The sequence below is a fragment of the Caretta caretta genome, chromosome 1 (assembly GCF_965140235.1).
Source record: "Caretta caretta isolate rCarCar2 chromosome 1, rCarCar1.hap1, whole genome shotgun sequence".
Classification (NCBI taxonomy): domain Eukaryota; kingdom Metazoa; phylum Chordata; order Testudines; family Cheloniidae; genus Caretta; species Caretta caretta.
In genome coordinates this window covers 343,205,905-343,226,690 of record NC_134206.1, presented here as the reverse complement: position 1 = coordinate 343,226,690, position 20,786 = coordinate 343,205,905, and the positions used below count along the sequence as shown (strand labels likewise).

General features: G+C 39.4%; 1 protein-coding gene across 1 annotated transcript in view; it reads left to right on the top strand.

The window, feature by feature from the left end:
- Nucleotides 1–20,786, top strand: part of TAF3 (TATA-box binding protein associated factor 3) — a 141,367-nt gene that overhangs the window by 107,702 nt on the left and 12,879 nt on the right. The window contains exons 3-4 of the mRNA XM_048836639.2: nucleotides 3,883–5,687; nucleotides 11,001–11,083. Of these exons, the coding sequence (XP_048692596.1) occupies nucleotides 3,883–5,687; nucleotides 11,001–11,083 (1,888 nt within the window). The remainder of the gene's footprint in view (nucleotides 1–3,882; nucleotides 5,688–11,000; nucleotides 11,084–20,786) is intronic.

Genomic DNA, 20,786 nt, shown 5'->3' with positions numbered 1-20,786 from the left:
CCCCAGTGCACATTTGTTTGAACGAAAATGGTCCGATAGTTTTTTGACTGAGAGGACAGTTGAGAGATCAGACTTTCTCTATTAAAAAATCGTGCCTTTTTTTCCACCCAGACCACAGCTAAAATGGCTCAGGTATGAAAGCTGCCCACTGGCAGGAAAATAGCCCTCATGGAGGATCAGTACATGGCCTTGTTCCAAGTGAAATTTGGGTTTCATTTGACTGAAATATGGGTGTTTCCAAATTGCCACCTGAGCAGGTCCAAAGAGCACTGTGTGTGTCAGTAGTAGGGCTGGCCGTAAAACCACACTTCCATTTTACAAAATAAAATTTGAGGTTTTGACATATTTTTGTTCCACCATAGAATAAAAACTTGAGAGCTTTTGAAAATGTTCACAAAAAGAGAGACTGACCCATCCCAGAATAGCCAATAGTTCAGTAGTTAAGGCATTGATGTGGGAGACCCAGGTTCAAATCTGTACTCCAAATCAAGCAGAGCAGGGACTTGAATCTGGACCTCTCAGATCCCAGGCGACTGCCATCAACATTTGTCTGTTGGCTGTTGTAGGGTGGGGATTGCTGTCTCTCTATTTGGTTCTAACCAGAAATTCCATACTGTACCTGAGAAACCTTCCTGACAAGTTTTGTTGAAACTGGCCATTTCCATAAAAACATTGTTCCAACAAACCAGTATTTTCCAATGAGAAATGTTTTGTCAGAAAAATTCCCAACCAGCCCGAGTCATTAGTTAAATGCTTATGAACCTCCGTAGTCCCCTGAATTGTTCTGAACTTGCCCATACAATTTTCCAGGCAGTCACAGTTCTTATAAAAAGGATGGTGGGTTGTTCTCTTACCATGGCTTCATGGTTTACAACAATGTGCATGAGAATAGGAGCCAAGAGGCACTCAGTTCTAGTCTCGCTTTTACAAACTGAGCTTTAATAGTCTCTGCACTTCCCAACCCTCATTTACTGAGACCTCACTCAAATCCCAGTGGCGATAAAATATCATCACCCTATTTTAGAGATAAGGCAACTAAAGTTCCAAGGGGTTAAGTGAGTCACCCAAGGTCATGTAGAAAGTATGTGGTGGAGCTGGAACTAGACCCCAGATATCTGCTGTGATGGACTGAAAGACTCAGATTGAATATGTAAACAGGTTGGAAATGTTTAGGTACTGCTCTGATAGATGCTAATAAAAGACCCTAAGATGGGTAGGTTATCTCAGACCTTCATCTCCATCTGAGTTCCATTTATTGGCTTTCCAGGCAGGATTTCAAAAATGGAAGCTTCTTTGGCTGCATGTGGACTTAATGTGTCTTGTAGGAGTAGGGGTTTGCTCTTTGTAATTGTACAAAATTCCTGCCTCCATTCCCTAAACTGTTATGCAGAACCCTATGCAGCGTTGGCTATTCCACTTAATTTCAGAAGCTGCTATAGTTCCGTGTTGCTGTATGGATATAATGTGAGAGGTGCCTGGGATGAAAGAAGTTCTGTCAATGTCAAATATTCCACCATTCTCTGTTAGGGCATGCTATATCAGCTGTTTAATTGGGATACTGAGTGGAAATCTTTGGCACGGGAATGATTGGTTTTCCTAGTAAATGTAAATATCTTTCAAAACCCTTTTCAACCTATGAGCAATGTTGGTTGCTGCAGCTTTTTTTCTTGTTTTCAATTAATGCAAAATATACTTCCACATACCTAATTTTATCCATATAAAACATTTTGTGTCAACCCTAAAAGGAGAATGATAACATTCCTTGCCTCTCGTATCATTTTGGATTTGGCTGTGTTGTGTTTTCACTCTTGTAACCTTGATAAGTAGATAGTTTTGACTTTAAAGTACAATGTTGCTGTTGAACTTCATCTTGTTTTCTTTTTACTTAGGGTATTTAAAACAAAAATAAACTGTTGATGGGGACCCATGCATAATGGGCCTGGGAGGAAATAGACACAGCACCCAACAGCGTGGTTGCCATCGATGCTGTATAATGATCTAATATTTATTCCTCCTTCATCTCATGCCAGTTTGGAACATAAGGGCAGAGCTTATTCATACAGCAAGGCAGACAGAGATTGAAACTGATTTGATGATCCTGAAACATAAACCATCATTTAGATCTATTTGTAGCCTTTGCAGACTCAGTCAACAGTGATCTGTCAGTTTTCCCCTCTAATATTTAAAAAATAGGATGTGAATGCCCAGCCAAGCAAACCTAACTCCCTAACACTTTCTGTTTTTCATGGAAGGCTTTATACTCAAGCAAAGTTTCCACTCTGGGCTGGCTGCTGTAAATCCTCTGGGCCCTGGCAAAAGCCAGAATTGCCAGCTTATTTTACTTAATTTGTGATGCTGGCAAGATTCAAGCTTTAGCCCAGGACTCTTGACTCAACTCTCCTAAATCAGAGTATTGACACATTGCAGTAAAGAAACATCAGCTCAGAAAACCTGAAAATAAACTCTTCCAAAAGGATTTTTTTTTAAAGAGCATCTTATTAAATGGCTTTAAACAATTCCAGCATTTTATTTCAGTTTTTAAATATTTATTAAAAAGACAACCTGCTCATTTAAAAAAGGCAGATTTTTTTTATACTTCACCATAATAAACAATTTGTACTGTGTCCTACATCCAAGAGTCTTAAAACACCTTCCAAAAATAATATAAACCTCACCATACCCCTGTGAGAAAAGATAAATGTACCATTTTTGCAGCTGGGTAAACTGAGGCATGGAGGTTAAGTGAAGTAGTGCTTGTGTAAATGGGGAAAATTTACTTATTTAAGACTGTCCACATGGGGTATTGTACTGGTAGCAGTATGATCACATCACTATAGTTATGCTGGTAAAATTTCCCCATGTACACAAACCCTTCTTGGCAGACAACAAATATTATGGGTAGAGCTTAGTCCTCTGTTTTAATCATTAGGCTATGCTGTTGCAAGAAAAACATGGAGAAAGTATGTTTAAGTAGACAAAAAGTCTCATGTCGGGAGCTATATGCATGGTGAACAAGAAGTATACAAATAGTTTATTGAAAAGCATGAAAGAAAATCATATATTACTCCTATAAGTTAACTGACCATCAAAAATCTGTGGGCATACAAATAAGGGATACATTTTAAATGTACTGCATTTTATTTAATTGGCTGTACACTTTGTGATTTGTTTTATTATAATAGAAAACCTTGTTACTATTCCACTCCCCCCCCCTTTTTTTTTTAAATGAATCAGCCAGGTGCTTGTGTGTGTTTGTAACCCAAGCATCTCCAATGGGTTACAGTGAGATTCCGAGAGGGTGAGAAAAACTAATATGTGATTGAAAACTTTCTTTTTATGGTATACAAAATATTTGGATGCAATATCATTCAGTGATACCAGTATCATTTCACTTGTGGGTGAAGTGGCAGCTATATTTTTGGGTGAGCTTTTAGCACTCACTAAATGTCCAAAGTCCTGACAAATTGACCAAGTCCTATTCATAGAACAGGTGAAGCAAAATACAGCAGCAGTGGAAATTCCCTTCACTCCCCTGTCAACGTGCCTTAAACCTGTTCTGGAGGGTCTTTCTCTATGGGTGAGACATATCTTCAAGCCCATTTGATCCTTGGTTTGAGACTTCCAACAAAGGTTCCAGTTTGTATCAGTTGTGAGGATGGATTTTGTGTTGCAGACAGATGTCTATCAGTCACTAAATGTAATTGCTCCACTTGCTTCATGTAGGTCACGGAACAGCTAGCAAATGATGATAACATTGAGCCAAATACAGTTTGAATACTGTTTTGATACTTATTCATTTCCAATCATTTATTTGTTCCTGTATAACATATTTTAACATATTTTTAAAGTATCCCAGTAACTTTTTTTTATTTCTTATAACAGAGGAGGAAGAGGAACAGGTACCCACTGATGGAGGTACATCAGCAGAAGCCATGCAGGTTCCCTTGGAAGAGGAAGGAGAGATGGAAGAGGATGAGGCAGTTAATGATGAAAACTTCTTGAGCAAGAGACCCTTAGAAAGTCCTGAAGCTGAGGAAATGCCTGCTATGAAACGACCAAAACTAGCTATCACTAAAGGGGACACCATTGAAGGAGCATTGGAACCACGTGAACCTCTCAGTTCAATAAACACTCAAAAGGTGCCACCAATGCTTTCTCCAGTTCATGTTCAAGATAGCACAGATTTACCCCCTCCTTCACCAGAACCACCAATGTTGGCTCCCATTGCAAAATCACAGATGCCAGCTCCTAAAACATTAGAATCAAAACCATTTGCACCTAAAACAAAGGCCAAAACTGGTTCTCCAGGACAGAAGACTAAACTGCCTAAAGCTACTCCAGTGCCAGTAGTTATTGGAAGTCCCATACGTTCACCAAAAACTGGATCCAAAGAGAAAAAATCACCAGGTCGTGCCAAAAGTCCAAAAAGTCCTAAAAGTCCAAAGGTTCCAGCTCACGTTTCCCAAGTGGCAGTCAAGCCTGAAACTCCAAGTAGGACCCCTTTGGCTGCATTAAGTGAAAAGATGGGAAAAGAGAACATCCAAGTAAAACAAGGGCAAACACCACCTGAGCCTGGGAAACAAAATAGTGAAAATCCATCTAAGAAAGTGGCAGTGATGGACAAGACCATTGATGATTCAATTGATGCTGTGATTGCCCGTGCATGTGCAGAACGAGAACCTGATCCTTTTGAGTTTTCCTCTGGTTCAGAATCAGAGGGGGAAATTTTTACTAGCCCTAAAAGACTTTCTGTTTCAGAGACTCCAACTCCTAAAGCTTCTGTTTCTGCTAACAGTCTAAATAAGGTAGGAGCCATCCCACTGCCTCCCTCAGGTGGGACTTCAAGCTCAGACATTTCATGGACAATGGATGACTCAATTGATGAGGTCATTCGAAAAGCAAAGATGGGGTCACCTTCTAATCCGCCTCCAAACTTTCCTTATTTCTCCTCTCCTTCTGCTTCACCACCAACACCGGAACCTCTGCTCAAAGTCTATGAGGAGAAAACCAAGCTGGCTTCATCAGTAGAAGTGAAAAAGAAGCTGAAAAAAGAGCTGAAGACAAAAATGAAAAAGAAAGAAAAACAAAAAGACAAAGAGAAAAATAAAGAGAAAAGCAAAGATAAGGATAAAAACAAGGAGAAGGATAAAGACACAGGAACCAAGGAAGCAAAGTTTCAATGGAAAGACCTACTCAAAGATGATGACCTCGATCCCTATAAGTTCAAAATGAAGGACTTTGATGATGTTGATACAAAAATGAAGTTGAAAGATGGCAATACCAAAAAAGAGAGAGAGAAGCATAAAGATAAGAAGAAAGATAAAGAAAAAGGAAAGAAAGATAAAGATAAGAAAGACAAAGAGAAAATTAAAGATAAAGGTAAGGAAGATAAGATAAAGGGTCCCTCAGCACCTCTTGTGTTGCCTCCCAAAGAAATGCCTTTGCCTTTGTTTAGCACCCATACCGCCATGAGACTTCCTACCATGTTGACTTCCTTGTCCACAATGCTTCCCGAAAAACTGTTTGAGGAAAAAGAAAAACCTAAAGAGAAGAAGAAAGACAAAAAAGAGAAGAAGAAAAAGAAGGAAAGGGAGAAGGACAAAGAAAAGGAAAAGAAGGAGAAGGAAAAGGAGAGAAAGGAGAAAGAAAAGAAAGACAGAGAAAAAGAAAAACACAAACATGACAAAGTAAGCTGTTTAGATATTAACAGCATGTTACATGTTAGAAAAATTATTTACGTTTGCTCCCACACTCTCATCACAACATTTTGTTTTCCAGGAAAATTCAATGGAAAAATGCTAATAGATAACCTGGCTTTATTTTATGACAAGTCACCAAAGTTAAAAGTGGGTATGATGTACGTTTCTGGGTTTGTCCAACAGTACTGGACAGAGCCACTGTAGTTTTAGATTTGCCAAATGTTTGTTTGAATTCAGTTTTTCAAAACTGAAGCTTGGGATTGTCTGAGGCCAGTTTACATCTGACCTGAGCTACCAGGGTTCCAACATTGACCAACTGGCCTTTACTGATAAAGGTGACTCCTCTAGGTCAGAATTTAGACAGATTTACAGCACTGTGTAAAGAAGCTTACAATAGTCATTGCTGCACATTTGTTCCATAGATGAATAGACTTCTGATTGTAGGGTCATCAATACAACAGCTTTCTCGTGAGCTCTAAATTCAGTTTTATAAAATTTAACTGTTTTTTGGAGTTAGTAGAATTCCACAGCTTACTGGAAAAATTGGTAGATATAAGGTATAATGATAAGCAGTGTTAGCTTGAATTGTGGATTTAGTCATTACTTACCTATCCAAGCTCTAGTTGTTCTTCTGAAGGCAAAAAATATTTCTAAATAAGCCTCAGGTTCCTTCCTCCTATCTTCTCAATTGTACAGTATGGCCACAAGTTTCTCTGTTAGCAAGACATCAAACGTGTTTCCCCCATTAGAGAAGAAGAACATAAGAATTGCCATACTGGGTCAGACCAAAGGTCTGTTCAGCCCAGTATCCTGTCTGCTGACAGTGGCAAATGCCAGGTGCGCCAGAGGGAGTGCACCTAACAGGTAATGATCAAGTGATCTCTCTCCTGCCATCCATCTCCACCCTCTGACAAACAGAGGCTAGGGACACCACTGATCAAGTACGGTAATTTTTTTTTTTTTCAAAACATAGTCATTATGGCCTAAATATTCAAAAGTGGCCTCATTTTGAGTGTTTTACTTTAGTCAGTAGGGCCTGATTTTCAAAGTGGTTGAGCACCCACAGCTCCTATTGACTTAGGAAAGGCTATAGAATCATAGAAATGCAGGGAACTACTCCATTAAAGCCACTTTCTATCCAGCCCAGCTTTGCGGCAAGTACACGGCCAGTATAAATGCCTGAACTTGGGAGTCCACCATTGCAAGAGATTAGTCTGTTGTCTTCTTTCTAGTGTTTGAGCAATAAATCTTTGCAAAAGTTGGCAAACTTAGCTTCTCAGTTTAGACTCCAAACATTCTGGAGAATTAACTTCCCTCATAGAATCATAGGACTGGAAGGGACCTCGAGAGGTCATCTAGTCCAGTCCCCTGCGTTATGGAGGACTTGATGATGGTCAAGGTTTTGTTCTACCTGCCATATTGATTTATCTGGCTATTGGGCCACTGCAACATACATAGAATACGTTTCATGGTTTCTTTAGTCTGTATGCATTACACCTCTTCCTCTGTAAATCTGGGACATTTTGGCCCCAAAGATTTTAACAACGAGTAAAATGCAGACAAAAAAGATGTTGGCCGTTCTTCACACATTACATGGCCTAATACATAACTATTTTTATGTATTCTGCTTATTTCTGTTCTTAATTTACTTTAGAGCAATAAAATGTATACACAAAGGAGTCTGAACTATTAAAGATTTGTTATAGTCTCAAATATATGTATTTTAAGGAAAGGAGTTCAACAGTAATAAAAACTTGGTCAGATTAAATTGACAAAGCTGCCCATTACCTTGGCAAAAAGTCCCTGTCAAAAGATAAACTTTAAAGCTAGAATGCATGAAAGACTCCCTAGATAGAATTAAAATTTAAACTGATTCTTGATAGATAAGCTTTTTTTAAATCCACCTCTTTGCTGCAAGTCAGGATTTTAAAAATAAATTTCCCCTTTAAATCTCTTGAGCGATTTTCATTTTTTGCAAGGCCGCACTGCTGGTGTCCTGGAAAAATGGAGAGTGAGAGCTTTATCAGTTGGTGCCCTGAGGTATGTGGCAAAGAAGCTAAATCCTTGAAGATTAGCAAAAAAAATGCAGCACATGGCAATAAGGGGCTTATATGACTACTAGTATTAGTTCAGGTGAAAGAAGTATTGCTTATACATAAAACTGGACAAATCCACTGACAATGTATTTTTAGTTAGCTACAAAGGAGTCTTATATTGCTGGACTTTACCTCTTTGGTGATTTGGGAAGCTTAGTAATCCACTGTAAATACTCTTCTGCTGGCCCCAATTCCCAGTATTACTCCAGAATGCTGCTCTTTCATTTTAACCCCTAAAAGCACATGTTTCCTTAATTTAGCTTTTGGATAACACAATGGCTTACTTAACCAGCAGTTGTGCTGTAAGTGCAAATGATCAAGTTACTGCCTGGACACTTAACATTCCATGACGCGTCAATTTAAGAGAAATAAGAATGACCTGAAAGATGAGTGGTGTTCGTAGGAAGTCTCTCCATATTATAAACTTGATTATTTTTTTAAAATGTCAAATGTGTTAGATAATGTAATAAAGGAGTTAGTGAATGTTAGTGTGTTTAGAAAAATAGTGTTAGCACTAGACAATATATGGCAGGGATTAGCATTTCTAATTTAGAGTACTTATGTTTTGTTATAACCAGTTTTTGTTAAGTAAGTGTGATTTCATACCTTAGTTTTGATTTATATGTATACATAAAAATCAAAACTATTTCCTGCAACTGTATGCCAAAATGGTTAGCAGATAAATTCAGGGCAGTCCACAGTATATTGCATATAGGACACACAAAAAGAAGTAGCACGAAGACTTGGCATGCTTAATGATTATTTAGGACTAGATTGTGACTATGTGATCTGCCATGAGCATTGTTATGCTGCCGCTGGAGTAACCCAAAAGGGAGATTGTGATTTAGTTTCCCCACTGCTCCAGGGGGAGTAACCTGCATTGTGTATAGATCCTGCACACTGACAGATCTATGTGGTATGGAGGGGAGCTCTGTGGAGTCTACTTCCCCTCCCCCACAGCTACCTGTGATGCTGGTAGCTGACACAAAGGAATAAGGGACTCTGTATTCCCCATTGTGCTGCCACACAATCCAGGCCATGATTTGGCCCTTATTTATTTGTTACAGTAGCAGCCAGAGACCCCAACCAAGATTTAGACCCTCTTGTGCTGGGTGCTGTGCACATACACAGACAGTCCCTGCCCCAAATAGGTTACACTCTAAGTAGTCAAGACAGACAAATGATAGGCATGGGGAATTGCAATGATTTATACAAGGTCACACAGTAGATCTGTGGCTGAACCAGGAACAGTACCCAAGTCTCTTGAGTCCAGTCCAGTTCCCTGCCCACTGGACCAAATTTCATTTAACGGAGACAGATAGAAAGCAATTAAGAGAGACACAAGGGGGAGAGAGAGAGAGAAAGAGAGAGAGCAAGGCCATTCCACACAGCAGGAACTGCAGAGAAGAAAATGCCTTGTACCAACTTGTGAGGAATGGCAGAAAGGAGATATATAAACAAAGGAGTAGAGAGAAGTCTGTGGTATATAAACAAAGGAGTAGAGAGAAGTCTGAGGTAGAAGCATAAAATCGTAGGATTAGGAGGGACCACAAGGGTCATCTAGTCTGAAGCTAGTCCATGGAGAGTTCTATTGTACAGCATGGTTACCTGTGTAAAAAAATGAAATGTAGAGTCAGATTTTAGTTGGGTTTGTAGTAGCGGGTTTTTTTCATTTGTTTTTGTTTTGGTGGAAGTTGCAGCTTTTTATATACAGTCCAGCTTTCTCAGTCACGCATCTCTGTATCTCTACATATGGAAATACATAATTATTACACCTAATTGCCCTTCCAAGTCCTTCTACTCTGGCCTTTGCCTTTTTCCAACCTGCCCTCTTATCATGTTGACAGTTAGTCCCCTCTTCCCTCCTTAAACCACCTCCTTTAAATCATGCTTCTTCCCTCAAGAATTATCACTTTTTCTTTAAATCAATCCAGCTGGTTGTGCAGTGAATTGTTGTGTGAACTGTTTTTTTCTCATTTAGATTCCAACGCCCCGAATCAACACAGTGCTTAAGCTCATGTTAAAGTGCTTTGTTGAACAGTGATGGATTTAAGCATGCATTTAAAGTGAGAACTCTTCAAGAAAAATCGCAGGAATATTTTATTGTGGGAAGTGTTGGCCAGCCTAAATATAGGGGTTGCTATAGCTCCCACTCTAAAATCTGAGTTGAAAAGCTGATCCTCTGGGGCGCTGAGCACCATTAACTGGTATTGTTTTGGAATTTAGGATGCACAACAGACACTAGTCCTTAGTAACTCAGCCCCATTCTTCACAATATTGCAGAGCATCCTGACTGTGGTCCCAAGGTTGCAAACACTTACGCATGTGCTTAACTTTGCACATGTCATTAATCCTGTTGAAACCATATAATTAAGTGTTTGCAGGTAAGGAGCTTAGGTTTTTTCCCTTCTCGGTGTTCAACGTTTTGATTCTGCAAGGCATCACAATATGTTTGCTTGCTGTATTTGGGAAATATTTGCTTTAATCTAAACTGTGTGAAGTGTGCCCAGATACCAAGATGGATTCGTAATAATTGGGTGTGCCTATTGAGTACAATTAGAATATTTGTACAATGTTAGAGTCTGACTCACAGTTCACATGTGTCATATCATATCAGTCTCCGGGATTGTCTACGGTGCATCATAGTGTGGGCTATGGTATGAATTGCAGTGCGCATCAAAGTGTTACAGTAACTGCCTCATGTGGACACTGCTGGTGCAAACTGAAAGATAACTAGTTGGCATTAATATAGTATAGTTTAAAAGCATTAATGCAAACAAGGTACCTTCCAGTTCACACCAGCAACAGCCAGTTAGATTGCAACACTTTGGTGTGCTCTGCAATTCACACCCCTGTAGTCCATACTGCAGCACAATGCAGACATAACCTCACTGTGTTGAGACCAGCTTAATCTTTTCATAACTCTACAAGAATATTAAAGCAGTAATTAACATACTGCACATACATTTACAAACACAGTGAACTTCCAAGTTGACTTTTCAGTCCATAACTGATTTGTGATGAGATATTGCAGGGATCTCCCAACAAAGTGTCCTTACATGCTGCGGCGTGTAGTATGGGAAAGAGTGATAATCTAAACTTCCTTTTGTCAATTTAACTCATCTCCAGTGTAATTAGTAAAGAAGTGTTAAATCTCTGTTTAGAGAAGTAGCGTATTTATTATTGAATGTATTCCCTTGAACAGATAAAAGTGGAACCCGTTGTTCCAGCTCCATCACCAGTTATTCCCAGGCTGACGCTGAGAGTGGGTGCTGGCCAAGACAAGATGTAAGTACAAAGAAATCGAGTGGAAAGGGGTGCATGCTTATCAGAGATTCATTGCTTACAACTTCTAATAAATCCTGGTTTCATAAAGGAAACTTTAAAAAATATTGGCTGATAAAGGTGTGCATCTGTGAAACCTTCTCCCGATATTACAAAGTATAAATCAAAATACTTGCCATTAAAGAAATCTCACCCAATTTATTTCCTAACCTCTGAATGGAACACCTCAGCATTTCCAAGGAAAGCCCTCTGAATTTCTCCATTATCTGTCCTGCTGCATTCCCCACTAATGTTCTTCTAGGAACATAATCTTAAATCACTGGTCAATTTAGAGTAATGTCCAATCTTCAACAGTAGCCAATGAAAATCTTCATAATCCATACCATACCTCAGGGAGAAATTTCAGAGCCCCAGGCAGTTAGCAGCTTTGTGCATTGAAACATGATGGTTGACATCCCTTTATACATTTTTATCTTAGCTAGTATAAACTGTTGGTAGTGGTTATTCATGTAGGTGTCTAATCCTTTTTAAATCCTGGTTTTGTTCATTAGCTCACTAATTATTATTACTTGTACAGTAATACAAAAGGACCCAATAGTCCTTTTGTGCTGGGTGTTGTACAAACATAAATAAATAAGACAATCCTTGCCCCAAAAAGCATATGATCTAAATAAGGACAAGATGCAACAGGTGGGTGTAGAACACAAGCGGGGAAAGGGGGGGAAACAAGAGGCATCAAGTTCCATAGCTATGTATTGTGTGAAAGTATTTCCTTTAATCAGTTTTCAAAATGTCTTGCCTTTTAGATACACAGATTACTTACATTAAGATATGGTAAATATTCACATCCAACAGATCTTCTTCCTACCATTCATTATTTTATGTACCTCTGACATGTTGCTTCTTCTTTGTATCATTGCCAAACTAGTCTAATCTTTTTTTATCTCTCTTGATGTATGAGCTAAGTTGTATTATTATCAATTATTATTATTACTATTGTATGGCAGTCTTTCCATGCCTCCTGTCATTTTCTTTGTCCTTTACTTGACCTTTTCTGACACATATGATTTCAGATGGGATATCTAGTACTGAACACAGTATTCAATGTGTCATCTTACCTGTCATCCATTTACAAAATGGCATTGTGATGGAGAGGTCTATCTCCGAGATGATTGCTGACTCAGTGGCGTGGGGGAAAGGAACTAAAAAGCTTTGCCATAGTTTGAAAGAATCGATGGATCCTGGAAGCTTGGGTTAGTCAGAGACCTGCAGTCTGGATGCCTTGTTTAGCGAGGGACCTACCCAACTTGAAAGATTTGCTCCAGCCCCGAAAGATTCATTTTAACCTGGGAGCTTACCTGTTGCAGTCTTGAAAGACTGAGTTAAGCCTGACAGTGTTTTCCTCTCAACCAGAAAAGCCTAGACAAAAGCCTGGGCAATTTCCTTATACATATACTAAGTTTAATCAGTCAAGGTTGCTATAGACTGCATGTCCCACCAATGTAAACCACACTAGAGTTTAAGTAAAAAATAATTTAGCATTGCATCTGCATTCCACTCACTATTATCCCTTTTCAGTGTCGTCAATCTCCCTTCCACAGTACACATGTAAACTCTTTGGGGCATGGGACTGTCTTTTGTTATATATTCTTCCACATTTTAACACAGTGAAGCCCCAGTCCATGATTGGGGCTTCAAGGAGTAACTCCAATACAAATAATATCACTTCCCTCCACCTGAATAACAATATTTAACCTTAATTCAGACCATGTTTTTAGTTCTATGTTCAGTCACCTAGTAGCAGAGATTGGACCTGTGGATCTAAAGCCATGAGTCTCTACTGCCTGAGCTAAAACACTCTGCTCTGTTAGCTCAAAGGCTGTAACAGGCACATCAACCTCTATGTACTCCAGCAACCATGAGCCACACTGTGGAAGGGACTTATTTCAGGTTGAGAAGGGGAATTGGTGAGTGATAAGTAGACGAGGTCTTGAATTATTTTAACTGCTCACTATCTCGGTTTTTACAGTTTATATTGCTGAGATATATATGCAGTTTAGCACTGTTAACAGTTGGTGTGTGTTTAAGGGAGTTTTATATAAAATACTGTCTTGAAGGGGTGTAATTTCAGAAAGAGATAGGGCCATAAAGAAATAAGGTGTATGAAGTATGCCACTGGACATGTTGGGTTTTATTGAGATTTTTTTTTTTTAAATAATGATGCCTATTTGAGGTCTATGCACCTCAAAGTAGTTAATCACCATTAAATTAAACCTCAGCAGCATTCCACAGGTACTTGGCTAGCCAGCCAGCCAGCCAACGATCCCTTTCAGCGTCTCAGAAGAATACTCTCCACTTTCTCCAAAGACCCCAACCACCAAATGTGGGCTATTGTGGAACAAGGGGAAGCATGTTCCATAGTCTTGGAGGCCCCCACAGAGAATACCCTGCCATCCACCCCTTCTTTTATAACAAGGGGATGCCTCTTCAGCACCTTTGTTGACCGCATCTTTGACAGTATGTCGCAGGGAGAGAGGCGGTCCCTCAGGTGAGCAGTCCTAGGCATTAACCAACATCCTTAAAGTCTGTCCAGAGGCCAATGAGCAGCCAGTACAAATCCTGGCGCACTGGTACTGTTTGTTCCCAGCAAGAAGCAGTAAGATGCTATGTTCATTCTGAGACTGAAGGTGCAGAAGGTATAGGCCTGTGGAAGGTGGCACACTAAAACCAGTCCCATCTTAATCCCATCCCGGAGCTCACACACTGAGTGCATGTCTACCCGAATGTTTACAGCATAGTAAGCTGGGGTGTAAATCTACAGCACTCCAGTGAGTTGCTCACTAACTGTCCATGTGAACCCTGCTGATGCACATGCGCACTAGGGAACATTTAGTGCACAACAGCAGTGTCCACATGGGTAGTTAGCTGGAGCTAACTGTAGATTTACACCAGCTTGCCGCACAGTAAGTGTTCATGTAGACATGCCCTGAGTGGAGGCAGCGCAATATTAGTCCCAACTGAGGGTGAGGGGGTGAGGCCAGGCTCTAATGTGAAGAGAGCTTCTGGCATGGCTGCTGAGTCAACTGCTGGAATGGAAACTCCATGCACAGAACAAGTACAACAAGACAGCAGCAGTGCAAGCTTTCACTCATGTGCCTTAATCCTGATTTAGAGGCACTACCTGTATGGGTGAGAAGTTAGCTCATTCTCTCTACCTCTTCAGTCCTTAGTCTCTGCTGAGATTGACAGTCAAGGTGCAAGTCAGAGTTAATTGTGACAGTGAATTTTAATTCTTTATATTTCTGTGAATGCTAATATTGGCTGGTCCTAGATATAAAGTGATCTCTGCATTTCATGTTTTCCCTACATAAGCATATGTTGTCAATCCCAAGAATATGGGTCTTCATAGTGTCCTAAATAAGTATAGTGTATAAAGTCAGAGTAGTAGAAATTAAAATGTAGCCATCACTGAAGGATAAATAGAACAGAAGGAAAGACTGCTACACATTAGGTTTTTGCAAGTGCTTTAACTGCACAATAAAACAAGTGGAAAGTAGATTATAATCAAAACATTTCCATTTTAGTAGTAAACAATTACAGCAATACTTGCATGGATGCCACATTAAAAGAAATTTAGTGGATTCCATTCTAATGCAATTAGAGCTAATTTTGTTCTTTAAATGAATAAAAGGTCAGCTAGTAAATCTAGTTTATCTTGAGTACAGACTTCAATAAATTGTTTTATTTAATTTGCTGTAAAAGATCTTATCCTTAATGGGCCTAGGTCTTATTAGTTTGCTTGGGTTTTAAAATATTTATGACCACCTTTTAGAGATGATTTGAATGATAAGTTGGAAAGTTGTTGTTGTTGTTTTCCTGCAGTCTTATCAAGGCATAAGATCGCTAATTGACTCAGTGTAGGAAGGCATGTAAGATTAGTCATGTAGAGAAAGCTGGTGTGGACCCTTCCTGAATTTAAATCTCCTGTAATTAGCTGTTTTGTTGAATCATCATGTGGTGGCTTGTTTGTCCATTGTCCAGTTATTTTTTCCCAAAACATAATCATATTTCACACCTATGGTGTTTAAGAACGCTAATCTACTGATAATGCATTGGCATGCCATTTACTGATGCAACGGACATGAACTTCAAATTTACTGTGTACTGTAATTCCTGATATTTGTGATAAATTCATTTTATATTTACAGCCAAATAAAAAAAACAAAAATACCAAAATCTAGCTTCAGTGCAGGGCCACAGAAACAATGTACCACTGATTTTTTCAGGGCTTCTGTGATTTAGAAGTAAGGCATATATTTTTGTGAAATCACGTCTTTAATCTGTATCTTAAAATGTCAGGCTTCTTACTCCAGGCTTACAGTATTGTATTTTAGCTCTACTTTCAATAGGGGACCTTGATGCTAGTAGTGAGTGGAGGATAGCTGTTTTAGCACTGATTTAACTTGTAATTTGATTTGCCCAGTCTAATTAAATTGCCATTTATCTTGAATTTTTTGAAGTGGGTGGATGTGACTTTTTTTTTAGAATATAAATGTGTGTGTATATCATCTAAGGGTATTATTTATTGAACTAAAATCTTAAAAGAATTGATGGATGGAAAGAGGAAATTTTTGTTCCTAGTATTTCGTTGACTTCACTGAAGTTTCATCCCAAATACTGTGGGAGAGACATTCAGTGACCTAGCTAAAATGTGTTGGTGGCCTCATTCCACTGCTTAGCATAGTGGATAAATGTCCATAACACCAAAACCACTACAATAGTTGGCACTGATTGATACCCCTGGTAGGAAATCTGAATAGAGGCTAAGGACTGAATGGCAGTAGACACTGAATTATCCATTCACCACTAGATGTAATCTCTCTACGGAGCAGTGGTGACCTAGAAGCACGCTGGTGGAACAAAGAGGGAAAGCCTGTATTCATATTTTCGAGTCTGTTACTGTTCGGTTTCCATAGCTGTCAGTCCAACACCATCCATGAGAAGCTCACATAACACACTCACGTTTATGTAAACTGGCACAAATGGTATCTGCCTGAAAAGGCATAGGAATGAGATAGCATGGATGGAAAAACATTCTGGTGAGGAACTACAAGGATCAACAAGTGGAAACCTACTGTGGCTACCTGCAGCACATCTAGATTATTGCAGAAATTATTTTTAAGCAAAGATAGAGGGTTTTTTTTCCTGTATACCTATTTACTTGTAAATTATTTAAAGTACATATGTAATAGCATATTAATACCGCACTAGAATACCCTCATGTTATATATTTATGTAGCTTTTGTATTTTCATATGACTTCATCTTTTGTCACACAGCATACAGACAAGTACCAAAATTACCAAAAATGGGGTGTATACAATTAGGCTCCTAAGTGTAAGCCTGACTTACAAAACAGCTGAGCTCACAGGAACTCCCAGTGAAGTCAAAATCTCTAGGAAAAGTTGCACAAAAAGTAGCAGAATTGAGAGAAATCAGAGAACCAAAATAGAAACCTAGAAATAAGGCTACAGATGTTTTCCCCTCTTGCCTGCATTGGAAGTTCTTGACAACAGGGACTGTCTCAGCGTAATGCCTTGCTCATTGGGCCCTGATCTCAGTTGACGCTTCTAGTTTCTACTGTAATACAAACTTTTTTTTAAATGTGAGGTGCTCAAACATTACAGCGATGGGAGTTGTACAAGTACCTATATATACATAGGAGTTTGCCACAGACTGCAGTGAGCCTACAATTTGCCCCATACAATTTTGTACAATACTTACAATTTTTACATGGTATCTTCTTTAATGGAAATTTGTAGGCTGTTTAAGGATGGTGGTTCTCCTTTTAATGATAAATAAGTAAGCCATTGTGAAGGAACTTTTGAACTTGGTATGCCATTTAGTGGCAAGTTATTCAGACGTTGATAATTTAGATTACTGGCTTCATAGTGTTTGCCCACAATAGCTGAATAATAGGGATCATTAAACTCCCTGTGTAGGTATATCCAAATTGTGTTTGCCTTTAACCTTGGCTCTCTGTGTGGCTGGGGAGGGAAGGATTGGCTCTTTATTGACTTGTCAAGCTGTAGGTTTGCATTACAGGCCAAGCAGCTCATGACCCATTCCATTTATTTCACTGTTTTGTGGTGGGGAAACAGGTAAAGGAATCCTGCTGGAAGCCCCTCCTTCTGCACGTTTTTATGAATGAGTCCAGTGTTTGTAGCAGTTAAGGCACCATGACCAAATCCTCCAAAAGATGTAATGCAAGCAGCATGGGGCTATTGTGGGACACAGCTGTGGGCGGTGTTAGTTACCCTGTGAGACATTGCTTATTCAACAGAAAGCTCTGGAGGAGAACTTATGGTGGAATTAAATAGGAGGGAAAAAGTGATACTTCAGGGAGAAAAATGTAGAAGGGTAAACCACTGTTTGGAAAATCAGACAATAGAGTCCTGGCAGTGAATGTCTATGTTTATTACAGTACTAATGGGTATCCCAGTTATTTTACAATGTATCACTTAGCAGTGAAAGGCTAAATGTTAACAGTGTGATACTAGAATTAACGCTTTGTGTTGCTCAATCAACTTGTTCTACAAAACCAGAAAGAACATATACTGGTTAAATCAATTCCTGATATAATTAATGGACCACCTAAGAGAGAGGAGGTAGAGAAGTGAAAAACAATCTGATTTCCAGCCAAGTAATAAGTGTAATGTAGGATTTAGGAACTCCAGTGAACTTTACAGTTTTGCTAAGGGTCTGTCTACACTACGGAGACTATACCGGCATAGCTATATCACCGTAGCTATGCAGGCATATCCCCATAGCTTACATTGACAGAAGGAGGTATTCCATCTGTTTAGGAACACCAATTCCCCAAATGACAGTAGCTACATCGGCAGAAACATTTTTCACACCCCTTCTAACTTTTAAGAGTAGACCAAGCCTAACTATTTATGTGTGTTCTTCCATGGAATCGCTACATTTAAATTATAAAAAAGAGCTGGAGGACTTCTCCAGTGAGCTAATGCCTTTTTAAATACCAAATGGGTGTGCTCTTTATTGAAGACATTGTCTAGGGTGCGGTTCATATACTCAAAGGAACATTTGGCAAAGGGATAATATATTTGGCCCCAGTCCTGCACTCAAACTCCCATCCGTGGACCCTGGCATCCATATAGAGTCCAGTTGATTTTGTTCTGGCTCCACAAGGGTTTACCTAATTGTAGGATTGGGGCCTTTGTGTGCAAGTATCTATGTTTCTGAAGGTAATAAGACCCCAGTGCCAGAATGGGTAGAACATTGTTTTTTCCAGTGTGCTTTTAAGCTGACCTAGAATTTTTTTCCCTTGAGCGTGAGAGTTAGTTCAAACCTCAAGCTTAGTCCTAGCCTCTCCTTTAATTACAGAAGCCACCCCACCAATTATTCACCATGGTTTTGGTAGTTGGAAGGTTCATGCAAAATTATTTTCAGTTTGCACTTGGATCACACTCAGTGATGATTCCAAATGTGAATCCATAAAAGTGTTTGAGTCATTAAAAAACAAACCACTTACTGTATGTGAGATTTTTTGATTTTGCTGTTTGTTGCGCAAGAGTTTAAAATGTGTGTGTTGTGTACCTCAATTAAAAAGGGGAAAAAAAACTTCGGGCAGATTTAGGCGCATATCTGCTTCAGCAGCATTGCATGTGGAAATGTGCATACGCAATCTCCCTTTCTGGCAAAACAGAAACTGATCAAATGTATACAACAGAATTGAAGGCAGGTGCTTCTTCATTACACACACACAAAAAAGGCTTGGCTTTACTACAAAATTGATGCGAAAGAAAAGAACTTCGATATCTCAGTTTTTCTCTTAAAGATACCTTTTGTTGTTGTTGTTGTTACCAAAGTCTCACTTGTTTCAAAATGAAATTAAAACAAAAATAAGTAGCTTGCATAGAGGCAAAGATTTGAGGTGGTATTATTATTATTTAGTGCCTAGGAACCCAGACATGGTCCAGGGCCATTGTGTTAGGCACTGTGCAAACACAGAACAAAAAGGTGATCCCTGCTCCAAAAAGTTTGCAGTCTAAGTAAAGTTGTTAGGCAAGTGGTTCATCTGGGAGCTCAGTATATCATCGGGCAGAAAATCAGGGTTTCGGACAGACCACATCACTCAGTTTTTGCATAGGTGGGAGCCAGTGACAAGGTGGAAATAATATTCATTATTCAAGAGGAGGCCTTTCTGCACCCTGGTCTACATTCCAGACTTATGTCCATATAACTATGTCGCTCAGGCATGCAGAAAATCCATACTCCGAGCAACGCAGTTCTATCAACTTAAGCCCTGGTGTAGACCGCGCTATGTTTACAGGAGAGCATCTCTCGTTGACATAGCTACCGCCTCTCGGGAAGATGGACTATCTAGGCCAGCAGGAGAAGCTCTCCCAGTGACATACGTAGCATCTTCACTAAACACTACAGCAGCGCAGCTGCACTGTAAAGGTAGACAAGCCCTGCACTGCAGTAGGATCACTTTTTGATAGCTGTGGGTACTTAAAGCCCTATCTTGATTCCCACTATAGATGGTGGAGCAGAACTGTTCCCATCCACAAACTTGTAAGATGTTCATCAGCATAGTATCTGGGCATATTTGCTAAAATAAGGGAAAGAAATAGGGATTGGAGTCAGCTGACTTGGGCTCGCAGAGCTTGGGCTACGGAGCTGTTTAGTTGCAGTGTAGAGCCGCACCTTGCGGGGTCCCAAACGTCTGCACCACAATTGAACAGCCTTGTAGTCTGAGCCCCACGAGCCCAAGTCAGCTGATCCAGTCCAGCCGCGGGTGTTTAATTGCAGTGTAGAGATACACGGAGAGAATAGACAAGTGGAACTATTTGCTTATTTGAAAACACTTTTATTCTACAGTTTTTTGTGTCCAAGCTCTCAAAATATAGATGTACATTTCTCTAGGAAGGAACTTTGTTAGATGTATCTATATATGGGATACTATACAGGTATAGTAAAAGTGGCCCAACTTTCCCTTATAGGCAAGACCTTATGTTCCTAAGTCACTTTGAAAATGGGACTTAAGTTTCTAAGTTGCTAATATTTTTGAAAATATTACCCATAGTTTAGACCGGGCTTTTGAGGGGACAGCATGTTTGAAACCGTACCCTCTATAAAAACAAAGACCATCAGACTGTGATTTCTGACTAGACTATTATACCTCTCAGTACAATGACATTTTTTGTGATTGGTACTTGGAGCAATCTGTGGTTCAAATCATACTTTTAAAAGCCATTTCCTTTTGGTTTGCCCTGTGTTTATACTAATCAGTCAATGGATCTTTCACCTGTAAGGAACAGATTGAAATCAAATCAATTACTTCTAGAGATAGGAAATTATTTCACACCTTTGAGTTTTACTCTGCTCCAGATGCAGCATGTTATAACTCGTGATAGTTAGAGCCAATTATAACCTGACCAACCTGCCTTGGCATTAAAAAGCCTGGTAGAACTTGCTCTGCATTTGCAAGATCAGCACTTTGATTCTGTGCGCGTGTCTGGTTTGGGAAGTTTAGTTTTGTGATCTGAATGCAGTGATCAGTCCAAAGCAATGATCAAAGTGGGGATTGACCAATCTACCTTTATAAAAGGATTCCACTGTATATTTTAAGTACATTATAGTATTAGAGTTATAAATACGTATATTCCATTCCATTA